The sequence below is a fragment of the Phasianus colchicus genome, chromosome 1 (genome assembly GCF_987193195.1).
Source record: "Phasianus colchicus chromosome 1, bPhaCol1.hap1.1, whole genome shotgun sequence".
Lineage (NCBI taxonomy): Eukaryota > Metazoa > Chordata > Aves > Galliformes > Phasianidae > Phasianus > Phasianus colchicus.
In genome coordinates, this window is record NC_143436.1 from 127,003,753 (window position 1) to 127,025,153 (window position 21,401).

Genomic DNA, 21,401 nt, shown 5'->3' on the forward strand with positions numbered 1-21,401 from the left:
CAAACATGTTGAAAAGTAATTTCAAAGGGCATAAGTGCTTAAATTTATTCTGGATTGGTGAGACACTTCTGTGGCAAGTTTTCTAGCTGTTACATAAAAAGGTATGCTCTTTTCATTTCTCAGCCAAGAAAAATGTGAGCCAGTTATTTGTATGCAAAAGGATAATTAAAATACCAGAGTCCACGAGAGATGTGTGGAACTCTGGTTCTTCTTTTTGTATATTTACTTGAAGTTCACTTATATGCTCAAGAGAAGTGCTTTGAGGAAGAACATTTTCTGCTATCTGCTGGGTTTGGTACCTCTTCTTATTAAATATTCAGGCTGTTCTGAAATTTGTTCCTAGGTGAATGCTTTGGCATTTTGGATATTAAAGGCCTATGCCTAATTTGAATTTGTTAATTCCATTCTGCATCTTTTTTTTTTTTTTCTCCACACATTGGAGTTGAACCTAGGAACACACAGCACTGCCGCTGGTAAGTCTATTAACTTCTGTCTTAGTGGACATGGAGGCAGGAAATGTATATGGGACACAGTATAAGGAATATTTTAACACTGCATATGACTTCATGCTGACTGAACTTTTTGGAAGTTTAAGAAATATGTTGGAAACTTATGTCCTTAAATTCATCACTGCAGCAGCTATTGATTTCTCTGCTCTATTATACATCATTGGGAAACTATTATTGGAAGAGCTTGTTTTTATGCTTTTTTTGGTCATTTTGGAAGTTTTAGAGAGGTCATTTGGAGAGAGAGTAATTTCACTCAAAAGTGCACTGAATATGCACTTTTCTTCAGGTGAGAAGAGAATTCCAAAACTGGTAGAAAGGATACCAGGTATTGTTATTTCCGATTAAGGGCCTCATTCATGTACTTATGCTTGCTGAGATGAAGGTCACTCAGACTGTTTATAGATACCAATTAATCAATTTCATTGCAAGTAGAGTCATGAAATCATTTCAATTGGAAAAGACCCTTAAGATCATCAAATCTAACTATCAACCTAACACTACCACGTCCATCAATAAACCATGATCACATATCTCTTAAATATTTCCAGTGTTGGGGACTCCACTACTTCTGTGAACAGTCAATTACAATAAAAAAAACCATTCAAAATGTCCAAATCTGAACCTCCCATGGTGCAACTTAAGGCTGTTTTCTTGTCACCTGTGCTGTCCACTTGTCACCTGAGAAAAGAGACTGACACCCTCCGTGCTGAAACTTCCTTTCAGGTAGTTGTGGAGAGCAGTGATGTCTCCCTTGGCCCTCTTCTGCAGACAGAACAACCGCGGTTTCCTCAACTGTTCTTCATTTGTCTTGTTTTCTTGTCTTGTCACAGCTTCATAGCACTTCTTTGCACCCACTTGAGGAGCTCAATATCCTTTTAGTGAAGGGCCCAAAACTGAACTAAATACTTGATGTGTGATCTCAGCAGCACTGAATACAGAGGGACAATCCCTTCTGTAGTCCGGCTGGCCATAGTATCTCAGATGCAGGCCAGAGTGGTGCTGGTCTTCTTGGCCACCTGGGTAACACAGCTGGTTCAGCCGGCTGTCAACCAGACTCTTTAAGTCCTTTTCTGCCTGACAACTAAGCAGTTACTCTTTCCCAAGTCTCTTCTGCTGCACTGGCTTGTTATGGCCCATGTAGTTACGGTTTGTGTTTTCATGATAAATTTGAATGATAAATTTTGTTATATTTGTCTGATTTCTTATTCCCTCTCTTGGTTTTTGTAATCACTTGAGCACTGAGGCATCTATTTGCTGACCTCTAGAGAGTTTTGCTGCCTGCTGGGAGCCTGCATCTGGGACATTAGGAAGAGGCTACGGGGTGTGATAAAGCTCAAGAACTACTCTCTACCCCAGCTCGTTCAAGCAGAATCAGAGTAGGCTGCAATTAGGAAATTACAAAATATTTAAAAAGACTTTCTTTCTCTTGGGATGGTGTTGAAAGAATTGGGAGGACTGGTAGTGTTCTCAGTCCTTGGGGGCAGGTAGAAGTAAGAGAATGGACCAGTTAATGAATGCGTGGATAGTGTTGTGATCAGGATTTCAGATGATCTTGAATGGATTTTTGAGATGATCTTGAATGGACCTTCAAGAGACTGAGCATATGGACATCTGATAGGATGCAGCTGACCAGGAGGGGCAAGAATATACTGAGCAGGAAGCTGGCTTGGCTGATCATCGGAGCCTTAAACTAAATTTTAAGGGCTGAGGAATGCTGTGACATTAGGAAGCAGCAGAGGAAAGCCTCAAATTTGCCACAGAGGAATCTGGGAAGACTCCTCGAAGAGGATGAAAATGCCAGTAACCCAGATGAAGTGCCTCTGCACCAAGTCATGCAGCATGGACTAGTGAAAACCATGGTGCAATTAGAAAACTGGAATTTCATTGCTTTTGCAGAAACATGGTGGGGTGAATTGCAAAATGGGAATACTACTAGTTGAAGGCTACAAGCTTTTTAGGAGGGATAGGCAAGGCAGGAGGGACATGGAAGATACCCTCTGTGTTAAAAAGTGGGTAGATTTAGGAAGAAATGCCATCCAGATGGTGGCAAGCTAGAGAAGTGGGCCCACGTGAACCGAAAAAAGTTCAACAAGATCAAGTACAAGGTGTTGCACTTGGACTGAGTCAATCCCAGATGTGTGTACGGACTAGGAGAGAAACTCATTGAGAGCAGCCTTGTAGAGAAGGACCTGGGGGATACTGGTGAACAGAAAGCTGGACATGAGCCAGCAGTGTGTGCTTGCAGCCCAGAAGGCCCTCAAACAAAGAAAGGACCAAGTCAAAACTCTCATGGGCGTAAGTCTCATCAGAACTGGCTTGAAGAAAAATAGAAGTGAGGGAACTGAAGATTTTTGGGATACAAACTGCTCTAGTTAAAACACAAGATTTCTGATTCTTTGCAATTAGACTTCCTGCCAGGGTATACTGGATTAAAACAGGAAAAATAAAGCAAATAAGTGATCATTTGTGTAACTTGGTTATCTGTTTGCTAAGATGGAGAATGAACAGTGTTCTTGCTTCCTCTCATACCCTGTGGTTTAAAGCAAGCCTGTAGAACTCATGTTCACCTTGTACAGTGAACATATGTTAGTTTGTATAAAATTAAGGTTGTTAAATAGTACTTTTATGTTTTGCTAAACTTTTTAATTCAAGTAATAATAGTTTTTACTGGAGAAATGAAAACATTGCTAGACATTATACATTAGACATTATGAAGAAGGAGAGCCACGTGTCTGGACATTTACTGCATTTATTGTCTCAAGTAACAGATGTAATTCAAAAACAGGAGTGCTTTTTCTAGTTCAGTGGAAAGCAGTAGCATAACTGAAATAAAGTGGTGAGCTACTACTAATCTGTTATTGCAATCAGCTACCTCTGTCACAAATTATATGAAGAAGAAAGGGAGGATAAATTGGAAGCAGCACATAAAATATTGTTTGAACATTACTGTTGGCTAGATCTGTAAGTGGAGATAATAAATCCTCATATGGCGTTGAGAATAATACTAAAGTATTCCCACTAGCATGTGTTATTTATGGCTGTTCTAAAGTTTTATTTCTTCTGTGTATGCCTCTCTTTTTTTAGGGGTTGGACCTGACATGTTGTTCATAGCTAACTATTCTTATATTAATGAATCTCAATTTTAGCTAAATTCTATGGTAATGTCAGAAGAAGAGTGGTATTCTAAAATCAAATAATGATTGCATAGTAAACTGCTAGGATGATAAAACTAAACAAATATTCATAAAATATTGAAATAAAATTGTATGAACTAGAATTTTGAAATTGCTCCTAAATGAGTTTAGAAGTGGCAAGGAGTAGATATGTCATTACATTTATTATTCCCAGAGCTCCTTAAGGAATACAGGAATGGAAATTTTTAGCCTTAGAACTCATACAAAAAAAAAAAAAAGACATATAGAAATGTGGTGCTTAAGGTACAAGAATAACATGCAAGTTAGATGCTTTGTTTTGATTCCTGGACTTCCTCGTGTGTCTGATCCAAATCTGTGTTAATGACTTCTCATCCAGTACAAAATACCCTTAGCGTTAGAAATGAAGATGACACTAATTTATCTTACATGGCCAAAACACCAGTTTGTAGCCTAATTACCTTTCTTCCCTCTTTTTGTTTCTCCTGCCAGTCAAAACCTGGAAGGTGATTTTCAGTTGCCTTCAGGAGTGACTCACTGTTGGTATTTTTAGGGAATTATCTTTAGTGAGCAGTGCTCCTGACTTTAAGTGCAAGAAGGAGGTGTCCTCAGTTAGATGGTTGATCTAGATGAAAATTTTTCCTACTCTGAGTAAATCTCTGTTTTTTGAATTTATTTATTTTTAATTTATTTTGTTTTGCGTGCTTGTCTAAGAGTGCAAACAACAGTGCTGTATCCTGTTTGTATAATTAGAGTCACCTGTGTTAGGTTAGAAGCAGATTTCTTCATTTTAAGAGGCCTTTATCTTTCAGTGTACAGAGTATTGGATAAAAAGGGAATTTTTTACTAGCTTTTGTATCACAACTATATGTCTGTATGTTTATATATATAGTTCCTGGGACAGCAGGAAAGGTTTTTGGAATTACTTGAGCAACTCTGGGAGCTTGTGTGAAGGCATGCACAAATACTGTCTCCCCAAACACTATTTAGGAGGGAGCCAACTTCAAACTATTGGCTTCATCATTGTGGCAACATGTGAGTGTATTCAAGCTCATATGCCCTGTGAGAACAGAACTGCTCTGCTGACAGACTGGTGTAGCTTTGCATTACTGACACAAGGTATGCCCATGACAGGTGGATTGAATACAGTGCATGCTAGTACATATACTTCTGTCTCTGGATTATGCATCCAAATAGTATTTTTGTCTTAAGTTTAAAAACACACAGCTGAAAGTTAGTGTCTATAGACCATAATTTTCATATCCTCTTATTTAAGCAGACAAACAAAACCCTGTAGTTTTGCTAATCCTGCTGTATTCTGGCCTACCTGAATTTGTGACTCTTGTCCATAACTGTATCTATATTATATCTACAGTTAGTTCAAAAGATGAAGGCACAATACAGTCACATGAATTCTTCCATGTGGAAATACCATGCCTAATTCATTGGAAAGGGTATCCTATTACTGTCTCATGGAATTTACCATTGTTGTTGGACTGTAGTCAGATTGTGATCAATAAATTCATCATAATTTTTTTTGTTCTCTTTACAGCTGATGAGTTCACAAAAATGAAAGAAATATATGTATGTCTAAGTTCTCAAGTCCGTGAACTTGCAGTCTTACACCTTATTTCTAGCGTTTATTCCATAGGATTACTCAGGTCTTCCTTATGTTTTTTCTATCCTCCTCAGTACAGAAAGTGGATGAATATTTTGTCTTGCGTTAGCCCCACAAACATTTTTTTCCTGAACTGTGGTTTTTACTGGGAAATACTGTTTCTAAAGTTGACCTTTTATGAGCTGCTGTGGTAAAGTAGCAGGTTGATGAATGTAGCCAGGCCTGTTTCAAGTTTCTTGTTCTATTTTCATCATATCCTCATTTTCCTTAGTTTAAAAAATTATTTTGCACATGATACTGAATTCATTGTTTGCTGCAGTTTACACTTGCCTGAGCATTTTACTCAGCACAAGCGGTGTGGATTCAGAGTTGTTACTAATGCCGTGACACATCATGCTCTAAAAAAGAACTGCAAGGCTAATTCTGTTTGAAACTGTTATGATGATCAGATCTATTCTTAAAAAGATGTTTATACTCATGCATTTTTTATCTGTGTTTCAGAACAATGGATCACTTGCTTGGTGCCAGAATCACAAACAGTGTTCAAAGGTATGTTGTTTTCTTCCTTGTCCCATTTATGAAGTTAGATGATTGCTTTCCATGTTGTTTGTAGATTAAGTAGTTTTCATCTTTTATTTGGAAACCTCAATCCATAAATGTCCAAAATTCATACCAAGTGAACAACTTTTTCAGGACAAAGGAATTATGTCTGAGAATAAATATTGAGCCTAGGTAAACCAATATAATTTTTAGGTGGGAAAAAAACCAAACAATTAGTTGATAAGTGATTGTCAACAAACTACATGGTCTGGAATCTCCTCTATCATTTCTGTTTCAGTATTTTTGGACATAAGCAGTGAAACTGTTAGTCACTTTAAGATGTTCACTCAGTAGTGCCAAGGTATGCCAGCATTCAACTCCTTATTCAATTTTTTGCATGACATTGAATTTTCTTTGAAATCACTCTTAAAACAGATCATTGATGCCTTGTCCCATCCTAGCATCTTGACCTGGCAAGCTTAGAGAGTAGATGAACTAATAGTCAACGGACTGTGCAAAAATTTTACTATGGTATCTGAACAGAAACAGCAGTGATTTGGGAGCTTTGATGGTAAGAGTGGAATTACACTTTCCAGGAACTGTTTGTTCATAAATGTAATGAGAGATGCATCTTTTCAATGGCTTGGAAGTTCTCCTGAAAATGATGAAGAGTTTTTTTCCCAGTATTCTTACCTAATCTTCCTGAAAATATATTTCTATAATAATATGGGCATTTTATCTTCAATTTATTCTGTGAAAAGTATATTACAAATTGGATTAAAACAAGAGTAGCATCATTCTGTATTGTTTTCTTAATCTATGCAAATGCTGACCTTGATTTTTATCACGTAACAGTTTCTCTACATTTAGGAAGTGGGATTGCTTGCTCACTGAAGAGAGAATCTAGTTTTCATTAAAGTGCATGAGATTGGAAATGAACTGTTATCGACTGTTCCACTATAAGAAAATAAAACAAAATTGAACACTGTCATTGGTATTAAAAACTATGTGTCACGACATCAGTAGAGGAAGAGAGTGGAAAAGATTAGTTTTGTCATGCTAAGTGTTTAGTTTTTGACATGAAATATTATCATTCTTGCGAAAAAGGGATTTGTCATAACTAAATTGCTTTTAAAGGCAGGTGTAATGGTCTTGTGTTGTACTGCAGTGATCCTGTTGTACTTCTCTTTTTTAATTCACTTATCGAAGCTGCTATAGTATCCAGTCTGAAAGATTTTACAATGGTTTGTGTCTGCTTAGCAAAGAATGAGTCCTGTAGGAAAAACCCAGCTTTTAAAGCAAGACAGAAGTTATATAAACATCTGTCTGGACCTATCTGAAGTTCATAGAATGGCTTAGTTTGGAAGGGTCCTCGAGGACCATCAAGTTCCAGTCCCCCTTCCACAGGCAGGGTTGCCAACTGCTAGATCAAGTTCTAAATCAGAATGCGCAGGGCCCTATCCAGCCTGGTCTTAAACACCTCCAAAGAATGGGGCATCCACAACCTCTCTGGGCAGCCTGTTCCAGCATCTCACCACTCTCTCAGTAAAAAAAACTTGCTCCTGTCATCCAGTCTAAACCTCTCCTCCTTTAGTTTAAAACCATTCCCCCTTGTTCTATCACTACCCACGCAAAAAAGTTGATTTCTCTTATGTTTGTAAACTCTCTTTAAATACTGGAAAGCTGTAATGAGGTCTCCCTGCAGCCTTTTCTTTTCCAGGCTGAACATGACCGGTTCCTTCAGCCTATCTTCTAGAGAGGTGCTCCAGCCCACTGATCATCTCTGTGGTCCTTCTCTGGACCCTCTTGGATGTCCCAGTACTGGGGCCTCACAAGGGTAGAGGAGAGGGGGACAGTCTACCTTCCAACTAATTTCTTATCCACCAAATTGTCCATTCTTCAAATCCATCTTTCTCCAATATAGAGATAAGGATGTGGTGGAGGACCATGTCAAAAGCCTTGCAGAAGTCCAGGTAGATGACATCAGTTGCCTTCCCTTTATCCACTGATGCTGTCGTTCCATCATAGAAAGCCATCAGATTGATCAGGCATGATCTGCCGTTGGTGAAACCATGCTAGCTGTCTTGGATCACATATTTTTTCCTCGTGTGTGTTAACATGTCTTTCAAGAGGATCTGTTCCATGATTACGAATCCACATAAAATAGATATAAGGTACAATGATTTTAGGAATTACCTTGATTGTATTGAACTCTTAAAATCAAGTACAGAAGTACATGCATCTGACACACAGATGAAATTTTGTTTTAAAGTTATATCATTGTAATTCATACAACACTGAAGATGATACAGTTAATTTACTTATGTTTCAATTACTTTATTCTTTCATGACAGTGTTTTTAAAATAGAAGAGGTACAGCGCAGTCCTTCTTGTAATGTAATTACTTACAATTTTTTTTAAACATTTTTTCATTCCTATCCTAGGATAGCCTGTAAAAGTACAAGTCTTGGAAGAAAATATTGTCATGAAGCATTCACTTTAGGGCTTTTGCATGTGTTTCCTCATTTTTCCTCATTTCCTCATTGGAAACACCTTTAGTCTCTGTTTTGGATTCTGTTTTCCTAGACCTGAATTGACAAAAGGTGGTGCAGATCCTTCTCCACTATTCTCTGAGAATAAGATTAGTCTGACATAGAAATCCGTAGTAATTTTGTGGACACAGTTTTGAACATAGAACTAGGAGAAATCTCAAAATACTTGTGTACTATGCCAATTATTTTTTTCCTCGTGGAAATCTGTATTCTTTATATATAAGGACACTTCTGTTTTGTTTGCTGTAGAAGATCACTTTTTTGTTAGTTAGTGAAGTACCTCTGAAGTTAATTCAAGCAATTACACTGTTGCCCTCTAATACAAATATAGCCAACAACTGTTAGTTAGAAGATGAATACTTTCAAGAGCAACCAATTTTCAAACAGATGCAGATCTAATGAAGTAAAATTGATGTTGCTCTCACAGGAATGGTTGTAGAAGGCTACCTATATCTCGCTCACATTACTAGTTTTGTTATGTTAATGAAGCAAATCACAAAAGCGTGACTGTGAACATCAAAATATGCACCAGTTATTTTATATGTAATTTAAGAAGATCTCTCTAGTGGTCTATTTTACAAAGTAAAACTCAAAGGAGTTCTTGAACGCATATACTGTTTTAAGATTAGGTGGTGAATTTATTATATTAATAATAGTCTACAAGTACTCCAAAAGTAGTGCCTTCTATTTTATTATATTGATCCACTGTGAGAGAGGTGGATGTTGGTGGTACTGCAGTAGGGGCTGAACCTTCCCAGCAGTATTCCATTTCATTTTGTTGCCATGTGATACATGGTGGCAGCTGAGGGATGGTCTGACAGATTGGCGTCTTTATGGAAGTGTGAAGCAAAGATGTGGAATTGAAATTCTCCATGAAGAAAAAAAATGACACCCACTGACATCCGTTGATGCTTGCTGAACATTTCTGGAGACCAAACAGTGGATGTGAAGACAGTGAGTTGATGGGTGGTGTATTTCAACAATGGTGACAGCAACAGTGGTTCACCTCCACTGGTGTAGATTTTTACAAGTGCCACATGCAGGCTTTTGTTCATCTCTGATGAAAAAGCACAGCTAATGGTGGTGATATTGGTGAAAAGTAGTGTTTTTTGATGGAGAATTTGCTCTATCAAACAGTGTTATTGTTCTCTTTATATCTGTTGTAGTTTCCATAGAAACAAATAGGAGGCATTACTTTCAGAACAACGTACATGTTATAATAAGGACTACTATGGGATCACAAAATAAACTGCCTGTTTTGGTAACAGCAGTTATTATTCATTGCCATCACACACTCCTTACATTTTTGCATATAGGGAGCTTGGTGGAAGACTGAGGGCTTTCTTAGTTGTCTTCTACTTCAAATATGAGTGTTGAGGTAAATGTGAAGCCTGTAGTCTTGACCTTAGTTCTGTAGTCAGTCAGGTTTGTAATGGGTGTCTAAAATAGAACAAAATTGTTTGCAAAGTCAACTCAAATCCTTCAAGGATAAAATATCACACTGGAGGCTTGCTCTTTTTGTACATTAGCAATAAATCGCTGAGGTCCCCCATTGACTTCATATTCACTATTGAATTTAACCTTCAAATCTTTTCATAATTTTTACTTTGTATTTCCTTAACTCATCCTCTGAAAATCTTCGCATAACCTTATGCCTCCTTTTCTCCACTATGTTCTCTGTATCCCCACCTCCTCATTTCTTACAGATCTATGAAAGTATCACTGAATTGAATAGCTTGGAAGGGACCACTTAAGATCTTCTAGTGCAACCTCTTGGCTCAAGAAGGGTCAACTAGAGCAAGTTGTTTAGGACTATGTATGGTTGGGTGTTGAGTATTTCCACAAATGTAGATCTCATCTTCAGTTTGTTTCAGTATTTGTCCATTATTAATTAATTGTTTTAAATTTGTGCCCATTGCCTCTGGTCTGATCAGTGGGAACTACTGGAAGAGTCAAACTGCATTTTCTTATTCACCCCTGTAAGGGGAAGGTAAGTTCCCCCAGGCGTTTGCTTCTCCGGATTGAACAGTCCCAGCTCATAGCCTCTTTGCATATGGCATATGCTCCTGTCCTTTAATCGTATTCATGGCCCCTTCTTTTCTACTTATGCTTTCTAAGCCCAAAATGACTCCTGCCAATTGTCATTCACAAAGATCCTTCCTTAAATCCCACTGCCTTCTGTTGTTTTATTAATATTGAGTCTTGCTAAAGTGAATGTAACGCACAGAACTACTGTTCCTGTTCTATCCTTGCCAGTCTGTGAGCTCCTTAGTACAGACGCTATTTACTTCTCAAGTACTTGGAAGTGCTGAGCACATAACAAGTGCTTCCCTATAAAAACAGTGAGTTAAACACTGGTGAGATTAACATGAAATGACAAAATGTTCTACATTTATTCTTGTTTAGTGAAAAATGCATTTTATTCCAAAGAGGGGCTAGAATGTATTGGAAAGGCATATGTGCATATATATATATGTGTGTATATATATGTGTGTGTGTGTGTGTGTGTGTGTATATATATATACACACATATATATAAATAATAAATATATACATTTTGCAGTTTCTTACACAAATTTTTCTTTTTTTAAGCGATTGAAAGTCAAAAGACCAGCAGGCACAATTTAGAAGTGCATGTGCAGTGGCATTTGCAAGGACTGAAGATAAATGGAGATCATCGTAATGCACTGTGATTTGCAGTAGAACTTTCTTGTTCCCAGCAGCCAAGGCACTGGTCCCTGATTGATTGATTCTTTAGGAAGGCTGAAAGGCTATTTTGAGTTTTCAGGGCTGAGAGGAAAATGTGAAAGTAAAGATTAATAAGTTTACAAATACTGCAGCCAAATTTAACATACTCGTTCAAAAAAAAAACCTTGATTTCATTCTAGAATAAGACACACTACTGAATTCAGTCTGTGAGCAATTCTTCCAGGTTTCCAGCCGAGCTCTTTTCAAAGATAATGCAGGTGGAAAGATGAGTTAATGGTTTAAACAATTAGAGATTTGATGCACTCTTCCATCTGTCAAAGCCCACTGAAATGAAAGCTCACAGTTTTAATTTGTGCCTCCAGCATCAAACTCAGTCTGAAACGGTGTCAGTGATTTGCCCTGCCCACAGTACTGTCATTCTTATGGTAAGCATTCTGCGCACACATGCTGGGAGACTTTTATCAAACATATTAGTGCGCATTTGAGAGATCATTAGCCTGAAATAGCTGGAACATTCCAGGTTTCTTAGCCTGGAAACTCACATCTCTGCTGGAAAGTAGGTTGAGCCACTTGTATTTACACGAGAATGCTACAGCAGGATAGGGATAACTTTGTAATAATTAGGAGGAATAGTGATTCTTCTATTGTCAATTAAAATGATTTAAGTGCTAGCCCTGAGGATAAGGTAATCGATGTTTCATTTTTTTTTTTTTTGTTTGAAAAAGAAATAAAGAAGGAATAAAATTTCTTTCTTAATTTGTTACACAGTATTTTTCTTTTATCTACTTAAAGATAAGGTAAAGCTATTTAAGAGTCAGAGTTTATAAGAATTGCTCACATTGTTGGTTTGCTAAACAGATAAAATAATCCTAAGCATATATGAAATAAGAAGGCAGATGTAATACTGCTTGCATTCCTGTGGATGATTTAATTTTTTAGTATATTCCTCTACAGAAAGGTAGAGGGGGCTGGGAGAACAATAGTGATTAGATGATTAGAACTAAAGTAGCTAAGAGTTGATTGAAGTTTCTGGATATTTTTGTTTGAAGAAGTAGTAGAAAGCTTTGTGATTCAGCGTATATACAAAAGCATTATTGTATAAATGTGCAAAGATGACAAGAATTCTTTTGTTCTCTAAGGGCCTTGAGAAATGACAAATTAATGGAGTTAAAATCTGAAAGTGTTTACAGTAATTTGTAATCTTCTGATGTATTGCTCTATACTTGTAAATATTAAGTTTTATTTTTTTAGTATCAAAAAAGTAGTTGTAGTAGAATATGGGATATTGAAATAAAAGGAAATAAAAAAGGTTCATACTTTTCATAGTTGCATGCAAGATCATAATTCCATTCTCCTACCGTGTTACCAACTGGACAAGTAAACTCGCAGGTGTAAAATAAATTGCTATTGAAATAAGTAATCGCTATTACTTGTTTTGAGTGGTAGTGTGAAATAGAAAGGGTTCTTTCCTAGACACTGATTTTGGTTACTCAGCTTTTAATACTTGTTTGTTCAACTTGAAATTTTTTTGTTTTGAAGAATAGACCTCTGGGGCTCCTGGAAGGTATTATGGTGGCCTTCATTTTGAATGGTTCTACTGATAACTTTGTGTGTCTGTAACAAACAGTTAAAAATACATTCTTTTCATTTTTTTTTCTGCTTTTAAAAGTTAATCACGATTGCCAAAACCCTTACGATGATTAGAGAGGAGAGGGTTGTATTGGTTATCTCTCCTTGTGCAGTGTTTTTTCATTCATTTGGAATACTGCTGAATTTATCATTGATAGAGAAAGGGATGCCTGTTTTGAATCTTGCTTTTCTGGCTGGTTGTATCTGGCCCACTTGCTAGCAGAAGTAAACGAGTCTGATCACTGTGCTGTTTGAAATTTGAGCTACTGAATACTGAGAAAATTGAGCCAATGCTGTGCGTAGCCAGCCAAAGATTAAGTAGCCCTCTTTCATGGAGATAGGACACAAAATTGTCATTAGTGGCTGAATTGTACTAACACTGGCTTTGAGGATAATAGCACAGGAGCCTCAACATCAGCCTCGAAAATGCAAATGTTGGCTTTAGACCTTAGTCTGCATACTCTACAATATATACAAAAATGCTCTACAGCTAAGGAGAGAAATGTGTGCATGGGCACACACACACATGCACGACAGATATTTATTGAGGCTGGCATTCTGAAGCACTAAATGCTTCTTTAACTTAGCTTTGTCTGCTTCAGTGAACACTGTTCAGAATCCAGGGATATTGAGACTGCAGAACCCTTTATTTAGAGGTATTTGAGCACAAAAATAATCCCTTCCTAGAAACTTTTGAAATAGCAGCTGAGCTATGCAGCTTAATCAACTGTAAATCTTTGCCATCTAGCAAGCAGTTGATTAAGTAACATCTCGCAGATGACCAGTCATCACTGGAGCAGCACTGGTCAGATAGGGAAGACAGACAGTACTACAGAGACTAAGACAAATTAGCTGGAAATATGCTTTAAAACAAATAAAATAATTATCCTTTTAAATCTTCAGAGTTTTCCCAGGTCTTTCACCATTCAGGTTGCTCTATCGTTGTATGTATTTTTTCCTCATCTTTCAGTAATTTTGCAGTCAGAAGGCAGAGGTAAATATATAACATACAAGTAAGTTTGATATTATGATTTCTCAAACACATTTTTAGTTCCCTAAGCTCAGCTGTGTGAGTGCTACTCTGGAATTTTAATAGCTCATATAAATCAGAGAATCTGTACAAAATTTATAACTTTGCAGTTGAGATCAGAATCTTAATTTTGTCATATTAAAGTACATTTCATTAACCTAATTAATTCCTGATGCAAAACAGGCTGTAATAGTCTGTTTAAATGTATGATCCTTTTCTCCTCTTGTAGGAGACAACTGCAGAGTTAGATCAAATATAGCTCTAGTTAAGTGACAAAGACAAAATGTACTTACAATGACCTTTTAATGTAGTAATAAAATACATTCAGGCCACTGTAAAGGGATAGAGCTGGAAAACCATGCAAGGCTCTATCTAACATTTGACTTTAAAAGGAGTTTTGCTTGAAAATGCTCAGAACCTTATTCAAAACCCACTGAGGTAGAGAATAATGACTTTAAACAAGCATAAGATTGTAGTTTTTCAAGTGACTAACCTTGGAGTTTCTCCATTATCATAATACTGAAGGAGATATAAAAATGTATTCAGGTTGAGGATACTGTGCTGAGAGGACACCATTTGTCCTTGAGTCACACAGCTAAGGAGGTAAGAGCCCTTTTCTCCACACTTACATTGAGTTGTAAAGAGTGCATTGAACTAGAAGTAGGAACTATGGCTGTTTTCCATTTTTGAGTGCCTGCAAAGAATTGAAGAGCAGCCTGAACACAGAAGCATGGTCCTCCCAGAAAAAGAACTTTTAAGTTAAGTTTCATACACTCAGTGTGATATTTAATCAGGCATTACAGAGATAATTGCTGTTTAGCACCATCTGTAAATTAGAATAACTCTCTACGTTGAGCAAAAATGTTTCTAAGAGAGTATGGTGTCAAAGAGCTGTTGTGCCAAGGAGTTTAGGCAGATCTCTTCACTGGTTTTTACTGGAGATTTCTGTCTAAAATCAGTTCAGGGTATGTTCTTAGGTTAACAGATCAGAAATGTAACTCTCTTCTTTGCCAGTTCTTTCATAAGAATCATGTTTACTCTACGAAGTGCATACATTCTGATTATAATCAACTCAAATGTTTTTAATTATTTCAATAGCCTGAAAATTTTGAACATGAGGCAGCATAGAAATATACCAGGCACAAATCCCCATAAGTAAGATACTGACAGAAAGCAGACACAGGAGAATACTTGAGCCTATTTACCAATATTGTAACTTTTCTGAAGTCAGATATTGCTCTGAAAATGGAGGCTACATCATGAACTCTAATTTAAAATTGGTTTGCATCCTCATTTGACACAAAGTGAAGAACTACAGAAGGTATGAACTAAAGGGGAAAATCATATGCATATTTCTTGAATATTGCTAAATGTATTTAATGTTCATGGGAAAGGTGAAGAAATATTTTTGGCTCATTTTCAATATACAGAATTCCTCATGAAAGAGTACCATGAGGATCCACTGCATGGAAATGGAAGAAGAGAAGGCTAACTATTCAGCTCAGTACTATTTTGTTGCAGGTGCGAGTAGGGTAAAAGGGATACGCTTTTGAGGAAGGTTTTTCTCAGTTTGTGTTTAGAAATGAAAGATTTGTGTAACAAATTCTGGAAAGGGATTATTTCTCTATAGTACAAAACAGGAATCCTGAAATTATGAACAGGGGTCTTTACTCCAGAATATGCTGTACTTGCTTTTAGATGTAAAACTTCTGGGTTCCACCAAATACATGCAAAGAGTTTACAGAAAAATAAAGAAAACAGATACCTATGTTTTTCTCTCAAAATTATGATGTAATTGCTATAAAACTATATATGTTTGAATATATCCAAAATATATTAAGTATCCGCAATATATCCAGGTATGAGCAAGAAAGAAAAATTCAGCGCTTGGGATTTGAACTACATAATTTGAGGATAGCAGAAATTTTCCAGATTTGGGAATCCAGAACCTATTTTTAAAGCAGTTTCATATTAGGAATGAAATATCTCCAACTTGTTGATTTATGTTAAACCTTTAGCTATATAGTAACTAGTTATATTTTGAACTTCTTTGGGATAGGAAAATATTTATTTTACATAAATCATAATACTCTGTTAGCCCTAGTAAACATGGCTAGAAACCAGGATATTGCATAGAGTTACTGCTTTGTCATTGCTTACAACTTATGTCCATTCAAATAAGACTTCATCAACAAATGGATTCTGATATGTTGCTCTTTGTAATTTTTCCAGTTTGGCCTGAGAACACCGTATAAAGCACCAAATGCATGCCTGGTTCATGCTGCCCTTGTTGGGAGGAGTACTAATGATGCTTGCTTTCTGGGTGGCAAGAGTGCTCAGGGAGGTGTGTGGTCAGACTCAGCAGGCAGAGATCAGTCTGGCTACAGTTGTTAATTTTTGTTTGAATCTAGTGATATCTGAGGATCTCATTATTCATTCACTGGGTGGCAAGAATAATGGACTGTGAGCAAGGGAGGGAATCAGAGGGTCTTGGGTGAGATTTTTGTGAGGTTAGGAGTTGCAGTTGTAAAGCAGCACTGAGACAAAAAGAGCTGACAAGTAACAATTTAAATCAATGACAAATTTTCCAAACCTGTCATAGCCACCTTGGAAGATCATCAATTCAACAAATACTTTTTAAGAACTGCTGGTATCTCAGAAAAAAAAAAAAAACACCCTCCAACAGCTTTATACTGAAAATCTGTTCTGCCCCATATATTGTTTAGGATTCTACTTCCCTACCGTCATTGATAGTTGAAGATATTTGCATATTAGCAGTGCTGTGTCTTTCTTAAGAGTTAAGTTGTTGCTACTCAAGTTTTCCTTATTAAAAATCATCTTTCACTTTGAATCATCATATATAACTCCTATGATAATTGTGATTATATTTTTTGGTAGGGTGGGATCCTGATAGAGAAAATAAAAATCCTTTTATTTGTTCATTTTCTTCAAAAGAAGAATTAAATCAGTTTCATAGCTGAGTATTTTAAAATTAATTGATAGTTATATATTTGAATAATAAACCAAGTGTTTTAAAATCAAAGAGATAACTGGTTTGTTGCTTTCTTACCTTGTTTTCTGTTTTTAATTCTTAAATAAACTGAAACCAGAACTCAGTGCAATTCTGTTATGTAGAAGTATTTTTAAAGAAGAATACTGCTCTATAAAATCACAATATTTACTTCATTCAATGTAGTATCTGACTGAGAAAATCATCTGATTTTCGTGTTTCCTTGTTTTAATAAGGACTTTAAACTATTGCAGAAAGAATTTAGTTCTGTAAATGGCAAGGAAGTAGGTCATCAGCATCTTTAGAGAAATGCTTCTTTGTCTTCATTATTCCTAGGTTCATCACTCTGCAAGTACATTTTATAATACATTTGGTAGTTATGGTAAGGAAACAAGTATATCTATATGCTGTTCTTTAAAGACATCCCTTCAATTTTCTTTTTTTCCAGAAGCAATGACAGTAAAAGAGTTGCAAACGCTATTCATATAGATTGTTTTTAATTACTAAGACAGCACGATTGAATAAATCAGAAATTTTACTCATTCAGTGATAGGAAGATTGTCAGCTGTGAAGCTGATTTAAAGTGTCATGCGTTTGCAAGTGTGTAAGTAGCTTAATGGCCTTAAATTTAGAAACTTAAATTTCTACTTTTGGCAGATGATGCCAACACTTTTAAGACTTTTGTGGTTTTCTGTAAAAGTAATGGTAACAGGACAGCATGGCAGTGGAGGAGCAGCGAAAGGTCAGTACAGTGGGGTAGGCAGATGACATACCCTCATATTAACCACAGCTGGCAGGGATGGTGCCTGCCCTGCCAGGTAGATCATGTGTGCAGAAGATTTTTGCACATCTGATCTCTTCCTACACAATCTTCCCCTTTTTAGTAAATGAGCTATGTTTTCTTCTTATATAAATCTAACTTTTATTCAGAAAGTGGAATTGTTCACAAAAAGGAAGAAAAAGCTTATAATGATTTCAACAGCTTTTTCCTCTCCCCATCTTGCCATGGTTTTCAACATGGATGCAATTCAAGCAGATATATGTGTGGCAAGTGTGTTTATGAGTTTGCACAGAAACTTGCTTCATTGATCCATTGGTGACATCTTACGTGCATTATAGTTTAGTTTTTACTGGAGGTTTTTTTTTTTTTTTCCTGGGGAAAGGCTGAAATACCTCAGTACAGTTGTATTTTTTATGGTAGTTCTATCAAATAGTGAATTTTGAGGAAAACTCTTGAATATATTTTATAGTGCTGTCATAGAAAGCTAGTGCATTTTTTTTTTTATTACCCACATTTGTTGGGTGATGACAGGTTATCAAACAGTATGGACCTGTTTAACACCTTTGAAAAAGACAATAAAGAGACTTGTGACACTTGCTTAACAAGAAGCACAGTATGTTTTGAGAAATCTGTCATTGAGAAGACAGGCCTGTGAAGATGTCAGGCCTGTTTTGACCTTTCTGCTTCTTGTTTGTGTTCTACTGTTTCAGCTTTGCAAATGACTCCACGTTGGGTACTTGACTTGAAAGCAGGCATATAACCTGGAAATGAAATGAATAAGCTTGAGAAACTTGGGTAAAAAATAGTTTTTGTAATGTCTCAGTTGCATCTCAAAACACTGACTACACTTTCTCTTCATGACTACGAAATATTATTAAAAGTAGCAAAAATATTTGTCCTATTGAATTATATATGTAGTTTTTTTTTGTGTGGTCCGTCAAAGTGGTAAATGTTACATTAAGTCCAAGTACTACTGATGTGTAGTACTGTATGCCTACAGTAATGTGAGCTCCTCTGTAATGATATATGACATTCTGTTTGCATGCTCTGTGCTATATTTTACCCAGCATTTGGATAGCATGATATTCTGACCTTGTCTTATTGGTGATCTCATTTACTGTGAATGTTGCAAGAACAGTAAACAAAGCCTGAAAGAATTGTCAAGCCGCCAAGTTATATTGTTCTGTATCTTTTCAGGACAATGCCACAGAAATTTATCTGTCTTGACACCTTTGTCTCTTGTATTAAGAAAGCCTTAACAAACTTCTCTTTAGTTTGATAGTCTACCATCTAAAAATGCCACATTGTATGAAGAGAACAGGTGGAAAGGCTTTTAAGAAAAGGCCTCAGGGAGATGGAGTAAGATAGGAAAAAATAGCAGCAATGGAATTGTGTAAGGGATTCTGAGATTGATGAAACTGTAGGTTAAAAAAGCATGCAAAGCATTTAAATAACATTTTTGTATTATGATTTATAAATTAGCACTGTGTATATTTGTTTACAAATACATTCATTAGAAGCACACTTTTTTTCATTAATCCAGCAGCTGTTTCCGAATGTCAGTGAGAGCAGTAATTCCTTAACTGTTTTTTTTACTGTGTTTTCCTTTCATCTTCCTCTCTCACTCCCCCAAGAAACCTATAAATGAGAAATTTTCAAACTGTAGGAGGATTTTGCTTCTAACTCCTTAGGCTCTAGAAAATGTGAACCTAAATCTGTGCATAATTTACTTGAAGTTGAATATCAAGCTTGTTTTATTTGGTTTATTTAAATTGTTTCATTTTAGATTTCTGTGTATGAGAGATGAACACAGGATACAGAATCACATCTTGATAATGATGCTGTACTTTCATCAGATTGCTTAAATAGCTTTTCTAACCACTTTTGCTTTTAATGAGAAGGTGTTGTTGGCAGCACACACATTCAGTAGGCATTTGTAAACATGAGAACTTCAAAGGTGAGGGAAGTATATTAACAAAGTGGCTGTCAGAATGAAAGTGTGATTGTAGCATAATTTTACTGAGGTTTGGGTATAAGCTCTCATTTATTTATAACAAAGTTAATCATCTTCTAGTTGAACAGCTAAATACTGAGGACATCTCTTTTTTTGAGTCTTATGCCTCAGCCAATTGACAGAAGATAAGCTCTTGTACCCATCCCTCCACGCACTTTCAAAGCGCAGTGGAGCTTATTATAAATGAATGACTCATACACAGGGTGGAACAAATACACCATTGGTAGCCTACAGAGATAATAACACTGACCTCCGGTCATTTTACAAGAGAACTCTCTCGTGTAGGTCGACTTCCCACTGCTTTAAGCCCAACCTAAATAGACTATTCATGGGGGACCGGACTGACAGATTAGAGATTTATATGCACAAATACAGGCATTAGCAATGTGGTCTGTGCACTTCAGGACATGAAGAGGTAGTTTAAATGATCTGAGCGCTAACGGCAAAAGGATATTTTTCTATAAAGAAATGGGTTTGTAAACTTCCTAAAACTTACTAAAGTATGTAGGGCAGTTATAAAGGTTCAACATTGCTGTGCATGTTTATACAGGTCATCCGGTAGCATGAAAATGTTTAGAAATAAGGGTTAAGTCAGTATTCACATCTCATAGGTGACACTGGGGGGTGGATGGTAAGAAGACAAAGTCAACATATGCTTTAATATGCATTATTTGCTTTCTCCCATGTATTATACACTTACAAAATGAGTAAGCAAGAATAGATAATTCTGTAAAACCACAGATTCTAACATTTGTCACATACTATCCACTTTAGGAAGATCTTGAGATATTAAATTTAAGCTTTGAAATGTGATGAACACGCCAGTGATAAACACACTAGTTCAAATTTTTACATCGTGTTGCAAAGTATATTCTGTGTCACCTTCCAACTATAAAGCCTTAATGTTCGTGTAATGCAGTTTGTCAGTAGAACTGCTCTACTCAGCACATACTACGAAGAATTTTAATTTGTGCCTCTTTGCAGAAACAGTGTGTTCTTCTGTCTGTTTTAACAAAAGGTTATATTGAAATGAATGATTTCAAAGAAGATAACAAATTACTGAAAAGACATTTTTATTGTATTTTCTCTCACAGGGGAGAGAAAAACAAAGAGCAAGAGAGTAGGGAAGGAGAGGGGGGGATATTCTCCCCCTTGCCTTTCTTCTTTCATTCTCTAACACTAATTTAAAGAAAAACACATGAAGAAACACCCTTATGTTGTTATTTTCTTTATTTCCTTTAACGAATGAGAAATTTAACAAGATCTATCTTCACGTTTTCTTGGCCCCTTGATACAGAGCACTATGACATGCAGTTTGATATATCAAAAAGGTTGATTTTGAAAAATGATTATTCCAGTTATGTTCTACTTGCAGAAAGAAGGCTAGTGTATCACTGATACTTGATTTATAGAGAGTGTGATAGTAAAAATGTGATGAAAATATGCATGAAAGAAAATCGAAAGACTACAAATGGGAGTTTCCAAATTTATATATTGCAACCTGATCCTCTTAGTCACACTTCATGTGAGATACAAGACTTCCTGACTAGATTGTGACTTCTAACGTAAGCTACTGTGATATATTTTCAAGATGTTAATTATCTGAATCTGTTTTGATACCATTATATTCAACATTTACTGAAAATACTGAACATGCTCCTTGTTTTAACAGTTTCTAAATGAAACTATTCATTTAACCTCTTATTAAATGAGAAAATTGTTGACTGGTAATACTGTATACACATATATACCCATATACATTTTAAAATAGTTGTTGTTCTCTTTGAATCAGGTGAATTGATGTTGGCAATGACATTCAATCACCTGGCTCAGGAGGCTTTTCTGAAATCTGAATCT

General features: G+C 36.2%; 1 protein-coding gene across 2 annotated transcripts in view; it reads left to right on the forward strand.

Annotated features, from left to right (window-relative positions):
• Window positions 1–21,401, forward strand: part of ANOS1 (anosmin 1) — a 127,005-nt gene that overhangs the window by 18,382 nt on the left and 87,222 nt on the right. The window contains exon 2 of one of the 2 annotated variants that reach the window (XM_031596120.2): window positions 5,781–5,828. The exons of the other annotated variant lie outside the window; for it this stretch is intronic. Coding sequence (XP_031451980.1) covers window positions 5,781–5,828 — 48 coding nt within the window. The remainder of the gene's footprint in view (window positions 1–5,780; window positions 5,829–21,401) is intronic. 2 annotated transcript variants of the gene reach the window in all.